The sequence below is a fragment of the Gallinula chloropus genome (genome assembly GCF_964237585.1).
Source record: "Gallinula chloropus genome assembly, chromosome: 3".
NCBI lineage: Eukaryota > Metazoa > Chordata > Aves > Gruiformes > Rallidae > Gallinula > Gallinula chloropus.
In genome coordinates, this window is record NC_140087.1 from 13,224,248 (window position 1) to 13,244,848 (window position 20,601).

General features: G+C 40.4%; 1 protein-coding gene across 3 annotated transcripts in view; it reads right to left on the reverse strand.

Moving 5' to 3' along the window:
• LIN28B (lin-28 homolog B) overlaps positions 1 to 20,601 on the reverse strand; it is a gene marked incomplete at both ends in the record, with an annotated part of 85,332 nt that overhangs the window by 23,480 nt on the left and 41,251 nt on the right. For all 3 annotated transcript variants that reach the window (XM_084261565.1, XM_084261563.1, XM_084261564.1), the window contains one exon: positions 14,859 to 15,043. In XM_084261565.1, coding sequence (XP_084117691.1) covers positions 14,859 to 15,043 — 185 coding nt within the window. The remainder of the gene's footprint in view (positions 1 to 14,858; positions 15,044 to 20,601) is intronic.

Consider the following 20,601-nt stretch of genomic DNA (forward strand, 5'->3'; position numbering starts at 1 on the left):
TTGTAGGTGGTGATAAGGTACATATATATACATGTATACAATATATATGTGTATATATATGTATGTAAGAGATTTAATAGATATTTTTGGCTCTTCACCATAAAGTCAACCTTCTATAAAATGCGTATTAGCATTACACCAACGATAAGACTACTACAATTCTGCCAAATACAAAAGCTTTCAAATTTGACTCATTCATATTTTACGCAAGTATTGGGAAAGAAATGTGGGTCATTAAGAAAAAAGAGCTTAGATATATTAGGATATACTTCTAAAGATTTTATGAATAGCTATCACCTGAAATATCTCATAGATATTCGTGGTGTTCACCTGGCAGCTGGGAGTAACTACAACCACTACTTTTAAAGAAAACCAACATGCTTCTCTGCTGGCTTCCATTTGAGTTAGCAGCTAGAAACAGAGGAGGAACACAAAAAACAATAGCCCCTTCAACACAAAAGACCACCAATAATCCAGATTTCGGAGCACTTCTTAACTCGACTGCATTACCACAGAAGGTATTTTCTGATGAGTTCTTACTCTGACAAAATGGGGGGCAAGTACAAGCTACACCCTGGAAAGCCAAGCAGAAGAAACCATCTCTCTATGGCAGGTTGCAGTAAGGAGATAAATGAGCTGAGGCAAACTACAGAGTCCATTTGGTGATCCTGATTCCAAGAGCACAGTGGCTGCAGTCAGAAAGCCTGTTGTCCCAAAAGTGGGGTCATTACCTGGTGTGCAGTATGCCAATATACACACAGAGCAGAGGGATTTGATTTATTCCATACCTGCGCAGGGATGGGTGCTGGGTGGTAATTCCACAAAGCCAGCACTCTACACACAGAATTTACAACCTATTTATCTTGTTACAGGATTAGGAAAACCCACCTACATTTACACTAATTTGTAAGCAATTATTGCATCATCTGCTATTGGTCAAGCATATTGAAATTCACACACATGCTTCTTGAAGGTGTGGGGGTGTCGTTTGCATAGTCCTTTAATTGGGTGAGTGGTCCCAAACTCCCCCTGCCACCTTTACCTTTCCCCTAGTTACTGCCGATTTTTGTTGACTTCATTCCTCTCTGAACATCCCCCAGCCCTTGCACCTGCCACTCTTTATCAGTCTTCCAGCTCTTCTCCAAGGATAGTTTTTAGCCAAGCATGCTTCTTATCAGTCCTTCGGCCCATCTTCAAAAGCAGAGCTGTTAGCAAAGCAAGGTAGTACATTTAACCCTAAATTAAACAGTGTCTGAGCTCTAACCCAAACACATTTCTGTCCCTGTAAAGTGGAAAATTCTACTTTATAGATATCCAGCTGTCACAGCTGCATTGCCACAAAATTCAACCTCCCAAGCACATAAGCCTGAAAATGCCATTTGCAGGAATTCTGCTCAGTTTTGTCCAGCTTGGGAGCAATTTTTTTGTTGCAAAAAGAGCACGTGAGGGAACGGCGGATATATTCTCTACCTATGTATCTGATCAAGCAAAAACAAAGTAGGGCTTCACCACTAAGTCAAATATAATTTCTGTAATTTCTATGTCACCCAAAAATTGTACTATAAATTCTCACCAAGCAGTCTCCTCTGCCCTGCAAGCTATGCACACAAAACTTGGAGGCAATTCTTAATACTTTTAGAACTAATGCAGCAAACAATTAAGGGATGAAAAGCCTCCAGCACTCTACTTTCCAGCAGTGCAGTTTTCAATCTGTAAATCTCAGGTTATTTTTTTATAAAGGGTGGGCAAAAGGTAGTTAAGAAAAGCAGGGTTGTGGATGGATTGTTTGATTCACCAAACATCATGAAACAAGAAGATGTATACCTCCAACAAAAGTCCTGAGGAGCGGGTCTTCCAGATTAAAACATGTCTGTCTGTATCACTGCTCTCTAATAATTCAAATAGCCAAGAATCACAATTGCCATTGTAACAAAAACCAGCAATGATTTTAATTACTGTATGGACTAAGAAGGAACCTAATTCTGCACTGAAGAGTTTACTATCTAAACAGACAGAACAGAGGGAGGGTATGGAAAGGGCTTAGGCAAACAAAGTTATCTTAAGTCACGTCAGGCACACTATCTTTGGAGTTGCTTAACTTTTTTGCCTTTATTAATTAACAAGTCCTCTGTTCCTTCACAATGATTCATGTGTTCTCACAAGTGGGTAACCAATGCTGTCCTGTAAAACAGAATTAGCTCACCACCTACCGATCCTACCCATTTATTTATCCACTGAGAGGGCTGACAAGCAAGAATCACAAGATGGCTGATCAGCACCTACCCCATTTTGCACCCCAAGAATTCAAACAGGGAATGGATCTCCTAGATACAACACACTTCACAGGGTTGGTCCTGCTGCTTCAAACGCTCCGTTCCCCCAACGCCTGTGGTACCCCTGAGAGTTGTGGCAGCACCACTGGGGACGCAGAGCGCACCCGGCCGCGGCAGCCCTTGCAGCTGGCAGAGCTTCTCCAGCCACCCCAGCAAAACGGCAGGAAGGAAGCGGAGCGGTGGCTGCAGCCCTGGGAGCGGTCCAAGGACAGCTGCAGTCCACCACAGCTCCTCCTGCTTTCCCTTCTTTTCCCTCCACGAAGGTAGAAATGGTACTGCCACTTTGCTCAATTTCCCTTCACGTGCAAGTCAGGGCTAAAAGCTGCAAAAAGGAGTGGTTTAGCCTTTCAGAGGAATACCTTGGAAAGTTATAAGCTTGCAAAGGGGGTTAAATCTCATATCCTTCACTATCGAAAGAACAGCAACACAGTGCAGAGGTTAGACTGTCTACCTGAGTTCAGCTGTATTTTACAGTACTTTATCAGTAGCCATACCTATAGAACAAGTATCAGAATCCATGCACCCAGAGCCTGAGCTGCGAGGTATCCATAACTTCCCATCTTCCCTCCTGCTAGGTGGGTTTGCATACAAAAACACTAGTCCGACTTTTGCATGTGAGATACTGAAAGCACTTTTATTTGCACTTTAAGCAAGACAAAAATGTGATTGCTTACAGAAATCCTTGAACTTGCATCATTTTCAGATGTGGGAAGGTGTCTTTTTCTAGGTGATGTCATCTTTGAAATCGATTGTATGGATGAAAGATGAAGTCCTCCTTCTTCTAAAAACACATACTAATGAATTTCAAACTATGAAGAGCAGACAGAGTGTGCTGTTTTCTTTTAAATTGATTTAGAATCTATGGAAGAACATTCCTTGGTGACAACTTCGCATCGGAAAAGAATTCACATTTGAAAAGATGTAACAGAAAGAGATGCTTAAAAATGTTTTTAAGCATCAGTCAGGAAATTTTAAAATGGGAATTATTTTTCCCATGTACTGAGAGCACTTGTATTCTCCAATGAGTGAGGGGTCTCAGCAGACCACAACTGAGATTCAGGTTCCACAATACTTATTACTGCTGCTTCCAAGAAATAGAGCTGGTGATGTGCATACAGGCTATATAACCATATCCCAAATTATTATCCTAAAAGATGCTGTGCAAAAGCATTCAATATACAAATACATAGCATGTCTATACTGAACAGGCATTATGTTTCCCCAATTAAAAAAAAATAAATTCAGTGTTAATGTCCTCAAATAATATAAATTGCTTGCATCAACAAACACAGTACAATTAGCTTGTTACCCTTAAACTGAGTTTAAAATAAGCAAATTGTTTGATGACTTTGATGTTTTCCACCCAAAATGTGCTGGCTAATTTTTCCATTCCAGTTCCCATTCCAATCTTTTAACTGCCTTAATCTCCTGCCCTCAGATGTTGACCTCCTAAGAACAGGGGTCATAGGTTAGCACAGGCAGACCTCAAAAGATCTGGACTATCAATTCATGCCTGAAAGATTTCTCTTCCACAAAAGAACCACTAAAAAAGCAAATTCCAAAATCCAGCTCCACAGGCTGTGTAGAATATAAACTTGTTGATACCTTACATTCGGGAATATTCTAAAAAGATTTGATCTAAACAGTGTGAATTCATTTCTACAGGATTCAAAAATAAATAAAACCAATGGCATCGACACAGAACAATGACTGAGCTTCAGCCACAAAAAGGGAAAGCTCTAGACAGGAGAGAATTAAGAGGCGGCATCTTTAGCTGCAGATACGTAGGCTTTAAATGTTTCTAATCTCTACATTCGAAAGCAGCGTTTCTGCACATAAGGCATTATTAAACAAGGTTTGTTTTCTTGTCAGGGAGAAAGAAGGAGATTACCTAACTCAGAATATGAAACAGCACCAGTTTATACAAATTTTACTGATTATTTGAGAGACTGCTACCTTATTTTCTTGCCATAATCAGCCACACACCAGATTCCCAGCTGCTTGTTTGGTCAATGAGCATACAGCTCTCATTTAAAAAAAATGCCAGATGTTTCTATTCATAAATGAAACGTATGGATTGTAAAAGAGAAAGATAACTTCATGAGGGTCCAGTGAGTTTGAAATACGGGGATAACAAGAAGAAACAATTTGATCAAATAATTTCTGAGCCCCAAGTAAAATTTCTATGTTACACAATGTACCTAAGGACAAAATTCTTAAAGTGATTAATGATACTCCCACATTTAATAACCTCAAATCCCACTGAACTGTTTAAGAAAAAGTAAATTAAAACACACTGTGGGTTCTTTTTTTGCCGTAGAAAACTTAAGTGCTTCACACATTTTAAGTAATTATTAACAGGAGATGTAGGCACATATTCCCAGCGTTAATTATGTGAGCAGCTAACCATGATTCTCCAAAAAAAAAAATAATCAAAGCACAAAACCAGGAAAAAATGATTTCCCTGATCAACGGGAAAGTAACGATTTTTCATATACTTACTAGAATTAAGTGATTTACACCAACTACTGAAAAAGAACATAAATAAAAGCCTTAAAAGGGTAAACAAATAGTCTTTTGCTTACATCTGAGCTAGATGAAATTTCTAATCCTACTGCCAGCTACTGATGATTCCCTCCCATTGACAGAAGAAGAAACACTGCATAGTTTTATACAGATCAGCTCGGCTCATCACGCACAGATGGACACACGCGCACTCTATTGTCTTGTTGTACATTATTAGTTTAGCACAACAGAAAGGCAGAGCTACTAACTTTAAACATTAGCAGATCTGAACATTGGACTATTTCAGCTTTTTATACTGGTCAAAAGATGCCCATTTATCATTGAGGAAATCAAAGCGTTCTGGTTAAACTTTGATGCAAAGGCTGTTGCAACATTAATTGCAGACAATGAAGTAAAAGCAGTCTGTGGTTTGCTATTGTTTTCAGAGCTGACTGAAGTAAATGAAATGCTTAGCATTTAAACTGTCCAACAGCAAAAAGAGTAAAACTCCAAGTAACTTCTAGGCTAAAGAAAGCCATCCAGCACAAGACCAGCGCAATTTACATCAATTTTTATACCTTCAACTGTTTGTTGTAAAAGCTGTAGTGCCAGGAGACTCAACACCAGTAACATTATAAATGAATGGAGATCAAAGAAAAGAAATTGTTTAGCTCATTCCCATATTTCATAGCGACCCTTCACAGCTCTTTCCTCCTTAACCGTTCCATGGGTCTGTTACTGAGCAAACCCAGCTCCCTCTACTCCATTAATAACGCCGGCCTGAGCCCGCTATTCCTCCAGCTCGGCCACAGCCACCTTTGTTCTCTCTTGCACATGTATGTGCAATTTATTCCGGGGAAGCAGCCTCTTCACCCTCTTCCTACAGTGTCACAGTATGGTTTCAAAGGCAAACCAATCCAAACCTCCAAGCAGAGCTGCCAGTCAGAGGAGCGCTGGGGCTAATTTCTACCCATTACCTACAAATTCAGCATTCAGAAGAGGAGGAGACAATTGACACCGTAGTAACAGCCTGTGAACAGACAGGCGAGTTCTCCTACATGGCCTTTTCTCGTCTGCTGTGTGAGATATAAAATCCTTGCTGCATGCTTCTTATTCAGCCTACTCAATTCAACGCTTGGACTCACCACTAAATCCAGCTATTGAACACCATACAGAAGCACAGACTTTGGGGGGGCTCACCAAGAGCTCATCAAGCGTTGCAAAACTGAATTACTTTGCAATGGCTCTTTGAAATTGAGAGATGCATCTGGTCTCAGTGAAATGCACAAGATTCTGGAGTACAGGAATAAAGCTAAAATCCATTTCCAGAGCAGCCTCATTCTAGGTGCCAAATTTGAAACAGTAGAGTCTATGGAGCATTTACTATTTTATAGCACCTGATATGTTTAGGGCAAAGCTCAAACTGAGCAACTGTTACAGCTAGGAGTGTTTGGTGGTTCTGCAAAACAAACTCCAGATGTGTCACATTTGTCACCCAGTAAATGAGAAGCACACTGTCAGTAGACTACTGTGAAGAGTCCCATTTCAGATCAGCCCTCCCAGATCTGCTGGAATCACCTCAGGGACTGCAGGCCTGCAAAGCAGGACTTCAGCTCCTCATGCATTAGCTCTTGACTTGAGGCAGTCTTTCAAAACGGAGGAAACTTTGATTCAATCCCTCTTTGTGCCAGAGGGGATTCAGGCTCTTCCACACTTCCTGATCTCACCCACGTTTGTTTTCGTATTCCTGCTCCTTCCTAATATTCTCCCTATACTTTGTCCTTGAAATACTTTCCTGTTGCCCTGCCTGAGGGATCATGGACATCACAGGAGCATTTCTATTTGAATTCTACCACCTCTTCTCTGAACAGCATCCCAAAAACAGAAGAAGGAACTGCTACTTACAGATGGAGGATGTCACATTGTTCTGGAGAGGCTTAAACCAGTATTTTTTTCTAAAATACACCTACCTTTCCTGGTGTAAATATGCCCTTAAAGCCATGATTTCTTTCAGGACATAACCCCTGCTTTATTACATGCTTGAGGAGTGCTCTAGCACGCTGTAGGTGCGCACAGTGGGAACAGCAGTAGCGTGCCTGTACCACCACTACACAGATGACTACCTCTGTGACACATTCCTATTATATAATGAGCTGCTGAGCTCCTTGACAAAATAAGATAATGAAGTAAATTCGCATTTTTAAATGATTCATATTTAAGTAGGTTTGATCTTGAAGTGTCAAGGACAGAAACATGAAGCCACAGCTAATAAAAGAAACAGCTGTAGCAATTTAGAATTCTATTACTTCACAGACTTTATTAATTTGAAGTTAAAGGGCTCCAGAACTTTTATCTGAAAAGCTTCAGATTCATCAACAATAACTAAGTGGAAAACAATGCTTTTGGAATAGCTGATTTAGCCGCTATGCTGTAATCCAGTTTTCTCAGACTTTCAAGTTCTTGGTATCTTTTTCAACAGGCCAAGATGCAGAGCAAATGTTTCCGTCACCTGGAATCACTACTATACTCTTTCCTTAGTGTTATATATTGGTTTGACTAGGTTTGCTAGGTGATGCTGGAGTGCAACACATCAAGAAAAGCAAGGATATGCAACTGTTTCCCTAAAATAAAAGCGATTTGAGGTTTAATTATTTACACTGCACATTTTTGTAGTAATATATAGCCCAGGCTGTGTGCATCTTTTTGAAAGACAGTTCATTCTGTGAACAGTTCTGTTGCCAGCTCACTGATAGCTATAGTGCGTCACATGAGCAAAAGGCAGCACAGACTGTTGTCAGGGTCATCATCGACTTAAAAGGTATTTCCACAATCAGAGAGATCTTTCCAAACAACGTTGTGTTCCCCACAACTTTCAAACCACAGGCTTAAGTATTGGCTGAGCTGGGCTCTGAAAAAGTATGAATATTTTTTTTTCTGGTTTACTCTTGTTTACTTAAAACTACCATATTAGTACAGTAGTAAGAAATTAAACAGTGAGAGAGATATTTTAATTAAGGAAGGAGATGCTAGTTATATTAGGAAGATGTTTTGTAAATTGTTTACCGAAATACTTTCAACATACATTCTACTGAAATTCTGCATAACCTATGTTAAATTGAGTAACGTTGCTTCCAAATTCCTTGAGACAGGAATCCTTGAGATTCCTTGCTAGTTCTGGGCTCCCTGGTATAAAAGACAGGGATCTCCTGGAGAGTCCAGAGGAGGGCTACGAAGATGATTAAGGGCCTGGAGCATCTCCCCTATGAGGAAAGGCTGAGTGAGCTGGGACTGTTCAGCCTAGAGAAGACTAAGGGGGGATCTTATTAATGTTTATCAATATCTGAAGTACGGGATGCAGGGGGAATTGGCCAGCCCCTTTTCAGTGCTCTGTGGGGACAGGACAAGGGGCAATGGCTGCAAGTTGGAGCACAGGGAGTTCCACACCAACATGCAGAAGAACTTTTTCACAGTGAGGGTGACAGAGCCCTGGGACAGGCTGCCCAGGGGGGTGGTGGAGTCTCCTTCTCTGGAGTTATTCCAGACTCATCTGGACGCCTATCTGTGCAATATGAGCTGGGGAGCTGCTTTGGCAGGGGGGTTGGACCCGATGATCTCTCGAGGTCCCTTCCAACCCCTATGATTCTATGATAATGGGGAACGATTACTGCTCTATCCACTATGATCATTAGGCACACAACAGTAAAGACCTGCATATATGCTGTATGCTTCACTGTAATGAGGAAGAGCTGGATGAAATAGGGTGAAATAATAAGAAAACACAAGGCCTGAGAAGATATCTGATTAAAGAAAAATATTCTGCATTCCAAAAACAGAGTATGCACTTCAGAAACCCATCTGCTGTGCAGGGACAGCTTTACTCTACATGAGGCTGCATAAAAACGACACCTTCCTACTCACTTCATCTGTTCCTTGTACACTTTCAGACTTGTATCTGCTTACAGTAGCATAAATTTGGCTTTGTAATTATAAACACTGTGAAAAATTTGAGGCCTATCTCTTCTTAACTATCTATGCATACAAATGGAAAACAAAAGAAAACTTTATTCAGGCTCCACTCTGTTCGTAATACAAGCTTGCAAAGAGAAGAACTAGGCTTAGACACCACTTAGTGTTATCACTGCCACTGGGCTTCCAATTCTTGCCGTAGCACAGAAATCTGCACTCACTTGAAGCACACAAACAGCTGTAACAGGAGGTACCTCTGTCAGAAAGGAAGCACGTATTCTTGTGTCTTCTGTTGGATTTGTACACCTAACTGCAAAACCCAACTCCTGCCTGCACCTGAGTGAACAGGCTGAAACCCTGTCTGGCTGTGCAAGTTCACCAGCGCCACGGGATGTGAAAAGAGCCCTTCCTTTCAAGTTGCCTTGCAATGAACTTGGTAGTTAAATTGTGTGAAACCAGAAAACAGCCATTCAAGAGAATGAGAAATTGCCCCATATCACCACCCAGCATACAACAGTGTGCCTGGGTACCCCAAAATAACTGTAACTGACCTTGGTCTCACAGCAGCAGTGCAGCTGTTAAGGGATTAAATTAAGCTTTGTGGCTCCATCTAACTATGGGCACTTGGCTTTGCAAATTAAACAATGGTCTCTACACTTGAAATTTGGAATAGAATTTCCTCCACATCACCTGAAAGACAAACCCTTTAATTCTATTATTATACATACAGTTATGCACAACTGCAGCCATTTCTACACCTAGCTCACACATTCAAGTCCTGATCTTTCAGCTTGGCACCCTGCTTGAGGAAGGCAACTCTCCATGCCATGTGCTGCATTTGGAGAGAGAAGCTAGGCTGGCTATGACTTGCTGTCTTTTGAGAGGCAAGGCTTTCCTGCTTGTGTTCTTACTCTGGGGCACTTTACCATAGCTGCACACGTGGCATTTGCAGAAGGCTGAAGTTTAGCTACACCACAGGCTGGAGATGAAATCATGTCCAATAGTGCACTGTCTATAGGTACTGGGCACTACACACACCTGTCAGCACAGCTGTTTTTTCTTTCCTCCCTTAAGCTGCCTTCCTTTTATCTTTTGATGAAGACATCACCCAGTCCTGGAGATCTGATTCTGCTCCCACCAGGCTGGACAGACCAAGTCCTGGAAGTACACTGTGTGTTTGGCATGCACAGAGGCTGTGGCTGCTGAGCTCCCTTAAACACAGATGGACAATGTTGAGATTTTAACATATTGTCTAATGAATATACACAGTAACACTTTTCAGGTGCTTCTAACTTTGAAGTGGATGGGTCTGCACAAAAAGGAGGAAAGATTAACCCCCTACCCTAGAGATCCATCTCCAAGCCAGCTTTCAAGCTTCTGATCCACAGCACCAAGTGGCAGCTATTTTTAAAAGTTACCTGATTTTTAATCCTGTTAAGAAAGCCCTCTGGTTTTATCCTACTCTTGGAAAAACCTGAACTGTTGCCAAACTTTCCAAAAAGCTGTCAGCCTGAAAAAAAAGAGCAAATATGGAAAGCTTTGTCCCTAATGACTGCAGTCCATCAAAGAGGCAACCTGCTTAAAGTAGTGGAGTAGTGCAAAGCTGCTTTTTATTTTTAATCTAGCAGTGATCTGCTGCTCCTGTTATGAGCAGGTCATTCCAGTTTAGTGGCTTATTATGGCACAGTCAGCAAATATCAATCATAAGATCATATAAGAAAGCACATCTCAGACTGGTGTTTATTTCCCTTCCTAGCCTATAGTCTAAGTGTGCAAATTATTAACTACACAAAGCTGCACAAATAGCCTCAAATTTTACTTCAGGATCCAAGAGGACGTTGTAGCCAGCAACTCAGACACTGAACAAGTCATTTAATTGTCTTTTGCAGATTAGGTAGTGATAACTGAAGAAATACCTAAATGCCTTCTTGCCAGAGATGGAAAGTTATACCCATTGGTTAAAGTCTCTCCCCTAAATACATGCTCCTGTTGGAAAGAGGAAGGTAGGCCAGAGAGACCTCATTTCACAAGACAGCCTTTACATAAGACTGCAATGGTCTTTGCAATCCGTGAGCCTAGAGAAGGGTCTGAAACATCATTGGAAAGAGGAACTAAACACTCAACAATCACTGTGAAGCAGAGAAAATGCAAACGGCCATGAAAATGCCCTATGCTTGAGATACGGGAAGAATGGAAACTGAGCTCTCGAGGTCCCTTCCAATCCCTACGATTCTATGATTAAATCCAAACCATTTACTGACACAGGTCACCTGTGCTAGAAAGCCTCTCTGCAACAGGTGTGATGTTACAGAGGGTAGCACAGGACTGAGACACCATAAATTAGAACTGGGAGATGGAGCTATAACCTTAATTATTTTTTCCTTATTTCTTCTTACTTTATTTTATTGCTTTCATTTTTGTGTAAATATTTCAAAACCACAAAAGAAAAGTCATCAACCTCCCCATCTCCCTTGAAATGTTCCATGTGAAGCAAGTGCCAAGTCGAGTAGATACAGCTCTATAGACACTTCAAGCTGGATAATACCTCTAGGTCCCAAAGAAAACTCTGGTTTCTAGTCCTGTGAGCATCATGCATCACCTTTTTAAATACTGTGCCAGAGGTCTGTGAGTCAAATTTGTTTAAATATATACTGTGCTAAAGAATATTTTCCCAACTGTAGAAATGTATTCCAGTAATATTAAATAAAAATTTGCAACTAGTAAAATGGTCCTTTACCCAGTTGTACTTTAGCTCACATCAAAACACTGGGAGGTTTGTTTAAAAGAAAAAAGAGAATTTTTTTCCTCCCTTCCTTCTCCCTCCTCCAAACCTTACTCTGAGATGGTGGGTAAAGTTCTGATTTCATTTATTCTACTCTAAATCAAGATTTCACAGACTTGTCTACAAGTTACTGAGCTGGTGATTAAGGTTTGAATTCAGAGTACTTTCTCTTCTCTGCATCAGCTCCCTGCAGTCATTCCCAGAGAGCAGCATAGTGCGCTTCTGCCTCAGCTCACTGTTGAAGTTGAGCAAAACACACTGTGTTTGGCATGTGGTAGGAGTTCCTAGAAGGCAGCTGGAACCTGCCACACCGTAAAGCATTGCAAGTTCATCCCCTGGCTTACTTCAGTAGAGACCAGTAGCCCCAAGAGCTGCCACTGTGCATCCCTGCCATAGAACCACTTCTGAACCCAGCACCTCTCTGGTGCAAATCCCAGCTCTGTGTCGTTCAGAAACTTCCCCTCCAGCCCAGGTAACTACTACCACCTACACCATTACTGTGAAAAAATATATAGGTAAGACACATGGATACTACAATAGCTCAAAGGTTGGGATCCTAAAGCCTGCAGGCTGCCTACAGCCACAGCTTCATTTCTTTCACACAGCCCACAAAAGACTTTCCCTTCCTCATACCGGCACATGTTTGGGTGCTGGCTGAGAGAGATGCCAAAGTGGCAAATATCACTGACAGCAACTACAAAGCCTTTCCACCCTGTGGCCCACAGATATGCTGAAGGGGATATCCTATCATAGCCAGGTCCCCACAACAACACTCTACAAATTGCAAGAACTCCAAGTAATATTCTGGGAGCACCACAAAATTTACCGAAAAGCACCATTATTTGGTAACCTCAGTGACAAGATTTCCCTACCCTCCCACACGTATTGCTGCTTTTCCCTCTCATTTCTCCCCACTTTTCCTATCTCTACCTCTGTTAGTCTTCCCTTCTGCCTTAAATCCTGCTTACAACATTGACTCACGGGATGCTTTCAAATAGGATCCATTTAAAAAGATGCAGTGAGGCTTGGCCCTCACGCTGCTACACAGATAATGTATGGGGCATTAGCTTTCATAAATGGAGGCAGCTCTCAGAGCACAACCTTCAGTAACAATCTCACAGCAATCTTCAACAAATTCTTCACTACATGTGCTGGGGATGCACTTTTTTTATTGGCTAGGCATTTAAATCAAAACTATTTTTCCTTCAAGCAAAGACACTGCTCCTCACTGAGTCATGTCAGTGCTACTTCAGACATTTAAAATTTCAGACTTTTTTGATGTCTTATGACTTAGGCATAAGAATTTTGAGACAGAAGTGGGTAGATGTTTTTGCCCTTGCTTTCATATTCAAATTAATGAAATTTAATTTTGGAGTTTTCCTTCTTTAAAAGCAAGTGAACACGAAAGGGTACATTGTCTTACGGATCACCCCTCTGCACTGTTCCTCAGGGTGTATCTGTTCCAACTTTTTCTATGCTTTATCTATTAAAAAAAACATCACTGAAAGTAGAAACCGTCTCACCTAACTTCAGAGACTACAAAGGGAGTCTAGTTCCAATGCTGTAGACACTTCCCTACAAGTCCCTAAAGAGAAACAGCCACAAGGCCAGATTCAACCCCAGTATTTTAGGTGTTTCCCTGGGATGAGATGAATTGCACTCTGCAAGTATTACTTCCTCTGCACTGACTACACTGTGCACTACAGATAATTACGTTTATTGAAATCCCTCTCTCCTTAAACATGTAGTTTCTCCTGGTCTACATACAACCTGCCATTTAAATGTCAAGTTTTTTGAAGTGAGGACTGTCTTCCTTCATACACATGTGTAACAAACGGGACAACAGTATCACGATTGCATGACTCTGGTGAAATACCAGTAACAACTGTAATGCTAATACCCTCAACAGATCAGTAACTACAGTCCGTGGAAAACCAATGGTGTAAGAAAGAACCATATTGGAAGCCTAAAAGGAAAAAAAAGGCTAAAAAAAAAAAAAAAAAAAAGATTTTTCACAGCCACTGCATGCAACTCAACTCTGAAAGGCCAGATATGGTGAGCAATCAAAAAGCAGCTTTGTGCAGCTTACAAAGTCTCTCCTTGTTGTGGTTATGGACTCTGATCTGTTAGAGCAGCAATAAATTTTGTTCATGGCCTTTAGCTTTTACAAAGAAGGTGAAAGAGGGACAGCTATCATGTTGTCTCCAGTCCTTAATTTTAAAAAAGGAAGAGGTGGGGGGGAGGGTGGAAGCGCAGGAAAAGTGCCTTTTAAACAGAGGTCAGGACAAGTGGAGTTCATCTGTAGCCAGCAAAGGCTTCAATCCCCCAATTTTTTGAGGCTGGGCTACACTGCCTTTTCAGGTGACTCCTCCTTTCCCAAGCCACTCTTTGCTTCAGAATCCTCAGTGGCAGAAAACCACCTCTCAGTCATGCCATACAGAAAATACTGCAGGCAAAACTCATCTGTTTGGATGTTCACAGACTAAATGTTCCCCTTGATCTCAGTCATTACAGCTACTGGGCTAGGCAATACCATGAGGAAAAAATAGAGATTCGCCTAAATACCAGACCTTTGGGGTAGGAAGGTTGCCCTTGGGGAACTAGGTGCAGGTGACTTTCTAGTGAAGAGCACTACAGGAACTTCTTCAAGCCATCAGAGGCAGAAAGTAAAGTGAAACAGTGCAAGTCAGGCTGATGCACTTGTGTACAAAGAAATACAACTCTCAAGACTAACCTGGAATTTGTAAAACACTGTTAGAACAGTTCTTCAGACCACCAGGCATTAAAACTTCTGGGAACACGTGATACTCTGTTCACTAAGTAAAAATATAATTAATCAAGTTATGTACATCTCAACCCTGACTGCACCACCTACACTTTCTTCTGTATAAAACTACTGATGCACAGTTTAAAACCCCACTGCACACAATAGTCTCTTTAGCATGCACAATCCTCACCTAAACATGACTTTATTTCACCTGTATTCTGACTGATTTCTCTTCTCAGTCTAAACAACATTACATTCCTTTGCATGCTCCCTCTAATTTAGTAAAACTTTCTCAAATAAAACCAACTAAGTGATGATTTATGTACTTGTACAGATACAGCTTAATAAGTTTAACCAAATTAACAGGCTACATGTAAATGCCAAATTTAAACATAAGGGTTTCCTTACACAAATTAATAAATGCTCAAAATATAATTTCAAAAAGAACTTGCAAAGAAAAAAAAAGGGGGGGGTGAAAGAGGGAATAGTAAAGTAAGGTAATTACCTATCTCCCTTTGGTTTTCTTTTTTGTACTGTCTTCCCTTTGGGTCGTCTTTCACTTCCTAAACAGGGGCTCCCACCAGGGCCTGTTACCCGTATTGATTCAAGGCCTTTGGAAGATTTCTTAAAAGTAAATTCCACTGGTTCTCCTTCTTTTAGGCTTCTAAATCCTTCCATGTAAAGCTTGCTCTGTAAATAGGAAAAATACTCTTGGTTACCATTGCCTCAAAAACAGTATTTACATTCATAAACAACAGGACAAATTATCCTGTCTACTATCCTAGAATATATACAGGTTGAATAACAGTTTCCTCTGTGTGAGCTATAGCAGATGATACTACAAATTACAGTCCTGGATACACTGAAAATACTTTTCAACACTGAACAAGTAACAAGAACCTGTTTCCAGTATCAAGAAAAATGAGGTAACATTTTCCTTTTCTGTGATGAATGCTATAGATGAAAGAAGCAGACAAAATGCTGTGTTCTTAGAAGTCCTGTTGAACAGGCAGCAGGAACTGAAAAGCCTTTTTTAACAAAATGGAAAGAGAGCAAATGTTTGCTTCAGAACTAATTTGTTCATGACCAAAATTATATTAATTTTTACTCCTGATATGAGGGACATGGCTCTGCTGCTCTGCAAATTGAGCAAAGATATGAGCACGAGGGGCAGGAGGAAGGCACTCTGAACCAAGCCCACTGAAACGGGCAATTCAGACATCCTTAGTGATCTGCTAAATTTCTGTTCACTACCCCAACAATCTAGTCAGTGGGATTTAGATATGAATTTGTATTTTCATTCACAGAAAAGGAAATTATCATCATCAGGGCAAGTGAAAAAAGTAACAGTAAGGCTTTTGATATTAAACTGTAGCAGCAAAATCTTGGACAAGCTGAAGTCAATGGGAGCTCACCAACAGTTTGGATGCAATGAAATTTTCATCTGGATTCTTAATAAATTATGTACCATAGTGAGTCTACATCCCAGGACAGAATTGACAAATGAAACTCTTGAATAAAATGATCATTAATGTAAGTGACACAATTGGTGGGGGAAAGATTAAATGATAAACACTGGTTGCACTAAATGTTTTCGAAGTTCCACATTACATGAAGAGATCACTTGGACTCACAGAGAATATTACAAAATCCATCAATTTCCAAACACTCATAGGTTTTGAGGGAGAGTTGCTAAATGTGTTTTCTTCTTTTGCTCATGAACTCTTCATCACAAAGAGAAAAACATGCCCTGACTGATTCTTACTCCGTTCTCCAGCATTCACTTGGTCAAACCGTGGGATCAAGAAGGGAATCTTCACTGCAGTTACCATCCCACTCAATCATATCAAAAATAGCTGACTGATGCTTGAGTCTAAGTCACATCTACTACCCCACAGGTGCAACCAGGGAGCACCTTCAAATCAGATGGCAATTCCTGACATGGAATTCACATCATGGGTACAGGAGGTCTGCAGTACCAAGACACTGTTTTAGCAGAGCACAAGAACTGATCCCTACAGAGTTCACAGTCCGTACACAATCACAGGGAGCTGGTCTCTTCACAAGGACATGCAGAAACAAACAGGACAGGAGGCAGCAGGCCCAAGCTGCTGCAAGGAAACTCCATCCAGATGTGAGGAGAAATGAGAAGAATTAAACACAGAAGCCCAGAGTAGTGCAGTTCCCTTTGCTGGTTGAACACTATTTAAAAAGCAGGGGTTGGTATGGGGTACAGGCACATGAAAAACATAGTATCTGTTCCCTGAATCATAAGCTTGGCTGGTTTTGGAAATGAAGATTTAAGGCATGAAAAAGAAAGACAGTAATTCTATGTAAGCCAATGGAACAAACCACCCAGGAAGGCAGTATTATTTCAAGCAAGTATTTCCACTTTGAAATGCCTGTACAGCATTAAGGGGATTTTTGTAACGATTGAGGAACATCCAAGTTCAGAATACACCCAAAAGTGACACCACCACTCATCAATGAAACAACAGATTCTGCCTGTAGTGTGAACGCATCCCTAGGCGCATCCACAACTCCTCAGCCTTCAGCAGCCACCAGGGAAAGTCTTGTTTAAAGAAGTGCACAGCATGTATCTTGTCCCAAACTAAAACATACAGTTAAATGTCCCAAAACCAGACAATCACGACAACAGAGATAGGTGCTAATCACAAGGGGAACCACAAGCAGATAAACATATGCCCTATTTCTCAGTAGTACTGAACATGACATGGATACTTTTGCCTTTTTGTTTAATTGCAACTTAATGAAGACATAGCTAAGTCTCAGCAAGACTTAGGCGTTTTTCTGAGTTTCACTGCTACAAAATACACGCACCTGATACGTACATTATGTGTTTGACTTTACGTGAAAAGAAAGAGGTACTTCTTTTAAACACAACCCAAACCAGGGCATTATTAATACTCTAGAATGTTTTACTTTTCTCATTTCACTTTTAGCAACATAATTTTTCCTTCCAAACAAAGCACTGTATTTACAAGAGGGATTTTAAAATGTATTTAAAAGCTGAAGTAACGAAACAATTATGTTTTCCCAAATCACCTATCATGCAAGTGTGCTTTTTTGCATGTTTGTTTTTTCGAGCACATTTAACAACATAAAAGGTTGAAAAAACCCACTCCAAATTACTTGCAGAGTACTCCCCTGGAATACACCTCAACAGCTTTTCAATGTTAAAGATGGATTTGGTGCCGTCTGATGCATCGTGTAAATGTATACTACTGTGCTGTCAGCCAGGTCAGGGGGAGATCCTCTGAGGGTGCAATAACAATTCAAAGCCATAGTGAAAAAACGGCATTTGGAAACCAGCAAAACAAATTTAAAACCTGAACCCCTCTTGTTTGACGAGTTACACACATAACGCCTGTGAAGTTGATTATTTAATGTTGAGAGACCTGGCTCAGTATTTTCCTCACATTACTTAAACAAATAAAACCCACACAATTAAAAGCAGCCAGAGTTTCAAGTCAGTGAACCATTTCTCCAGCCCTGAATGAGGTGCATGGGCACACCGCCAATGAACAAAGGGAAGAACTTAAAAGCAACATGCTTTTCCTCCTTTCTCTCTCTTTCAGCTGTCAGAAGCTTTGCTGTTATTTTTACCAGCAGTCAATACAGTGATTTCAGACTACATTCTTTTTTTCTTTTTTAACTTGACAGAGCCATTTCTATTTTCTTTCTAGGCATCCTATTATTTCTTGGTATTTTACCCTATTACATGAAGTCTCACACATTTTTGTCACAAGCGCCAGCTTGGTCCAAAATGCTGGCAATTTCATATGGATATCAGCAACAACTACAACAAAAAGAAGCAAAGAAGAGAAAAAAAAAAAAAAAAAAGAAAAAAAAGAGTGGAAAAATCCACAATCACAAGCTCTTGGAAAGCTACTATGAAACAAAAATCAAAACATAACAAATATGAAGTGTATTAGCAAAATGGTCCCAAAGTAAAGTACCATTTCCAGGGAATATGTGCAATTCTCACTGGGCTCCACAAAGAAAGGAAGTTCAGAATTAAGGCTCATTACAGGGTCCCAATCACCTCTGATACATGTGCATTACTTTTATTACTGTGTAGGGAAGGAACAGAGAACAGGGTCCCAGTAAGCATCTTCCCACAACAACTTTGCCATTTCTAGTACAGGCTGTGAGCAGCTGCTGTTGCAGACATTAATTCTTTTTTCTTTTTGGGGGGGGGTGATGGTGGTGGTTATTCAGCAGTATTCTGCTTAGATAGTTTATTTTCTGTACCTCTTATTTCTCTTTTTTATGTAATGATTGATTGATTGTTCATTACAATGACCAGGTGCCACCAGTATGCCAAGTTTCCCAAAGTAAGAAAACAGTTTTCCCTCCAAAATTATCTACTACTAAACCAAGACATGAAGGAAATCAAATCCTCTCCAAAACAACCTGGTACAGTTCTGTCAAGAGCCAGCAGCCTCTGAGTACAAGCGTACTGAACAAGAACACACAGAAGTAAAACAATTTACACTGGATCTGTACTAGTGCTCTTCCCTGCATTAGGTCAAACCCGGAATTTAACTGTTGGGCACCTCAAATGTTGGGGAAAGAGCTGCAAAGTAGTATCAGTTGCATGATATAAGTCCTTCTGCAAGGACTTTTGCTGTCCACCAGAAGTTCATTTTGCATTTGTGAAGATCATGTATTTTTGCAGGCAGAATGCTAAAACAAACAGAAACCCCACTGCATCAAACAACAGCCCCTCCAACAGCAGCACGTAGCTCTGCAGCACTAACAAAATTTGAAGGCTGGGCACTCACAAAGATAACTCACCGCTGCTCCCACTGACCTTAAGGGCTTTTTCCTGCTCCTATAGGCTTATCTTGCACCAAATCTGGCACTTCTTGGTCCTCCCCGTAAGCCAATTTAACTCACTAATCTGACAGGAAACAAACTCAGCTTTAAAAAGAGGGGAAGGATAAGAGGAAGAGGAAACAGGGATAGATTTTTGTTTTTCCAGCAAGCTAAAACTGTTCACAGAAAGGTTCAATAAGTTCCAGGGTGTACTCAGTGGAATCTGCAACTTCTGAGATCAGAATGTGTTCCTTAATATATTACTTAAAAGAAAGAACCCTAAAGTCTCATATTTTTTAAGCTCAGCATTATATATATTAACTTTGTTTTAAAAATAAAGCTATAAACCATTCTATTGTTCAAAGACTTGCACTTCAACTCTCAGGCAAGAGTCACACACACTACACATATACAACATTTAATACATAGGGTGAGCTGTTGCAAATGACTTTACGGTAGGGAAAGCACCGGTACGTAAGCAGTTACCACAATGCAGCCAGTACACTGCAATTTCACATCCTTATTTACTTGGAATTTGTTTCTGTCTTGAATTTCCACCTCAACCGTAGTCACGGTCATAACCCTGCTCCCATTCATCATTCTGTCACTGTCCCCACACTGTTACTCTTCTTACTGAGAAGTGTGCAGAGATATTTATTTAGCTTTTGAACAAAAGGCTATCTCTACTTCAAAACCACCCTCTCTATTCAACAGAAGAATTTCTTCTTACTTACGTAAGAAACTTCTACTAACTGCTTTAACTCTTAAGAACTTTACATAAATTCTAACTCAGTGCACTACTTTCAGTTCTTGTTTCAGCAAAACTTCCAAGAAGTGACTCCTTTGAACATTTTCTCCATTTAAGTTTTCAGTACTTCAGCAAATCTATGTTCACTACCCAGTTCGTCTAATTTAACTGTTCACCTTAAAAAAGCCCCATCTTTTATCATCCCATTTAACTTAAACCAAAGTAAACCACTTTGTGTTTTGCATTCATTTTTTAAACAATCAGGTTTTCTCTAAGGTCAGCAATTCCTTCCAAGTCCAAAAAAATACAACTTCTGTCCTGAATTACTCTCAGAAAGCTACTGACTGTCATATACGGAAACACAAAATAATCATAATCTGCTTAAATATAGATCTGGCTTACTACATAACCCACATATAATATTACTATTCCTACTAACATTCCCCTTCTCATAATACTGTTATTGCCCTGTCTACACAAACCCTCCAGTACAAGTCCACAACAGGTCTTTCATAATTCTTCCCCACAGTGGTACCGATGAAACAGATCCTACTGCATCCGTGCTGTTTGTTTCCTCACATGGCACTACTTCTTTCACAACACCTTAGTAATTTTCTGCATAATTTTCAGTATTTGTGTTCAGACCATGAACGCTATT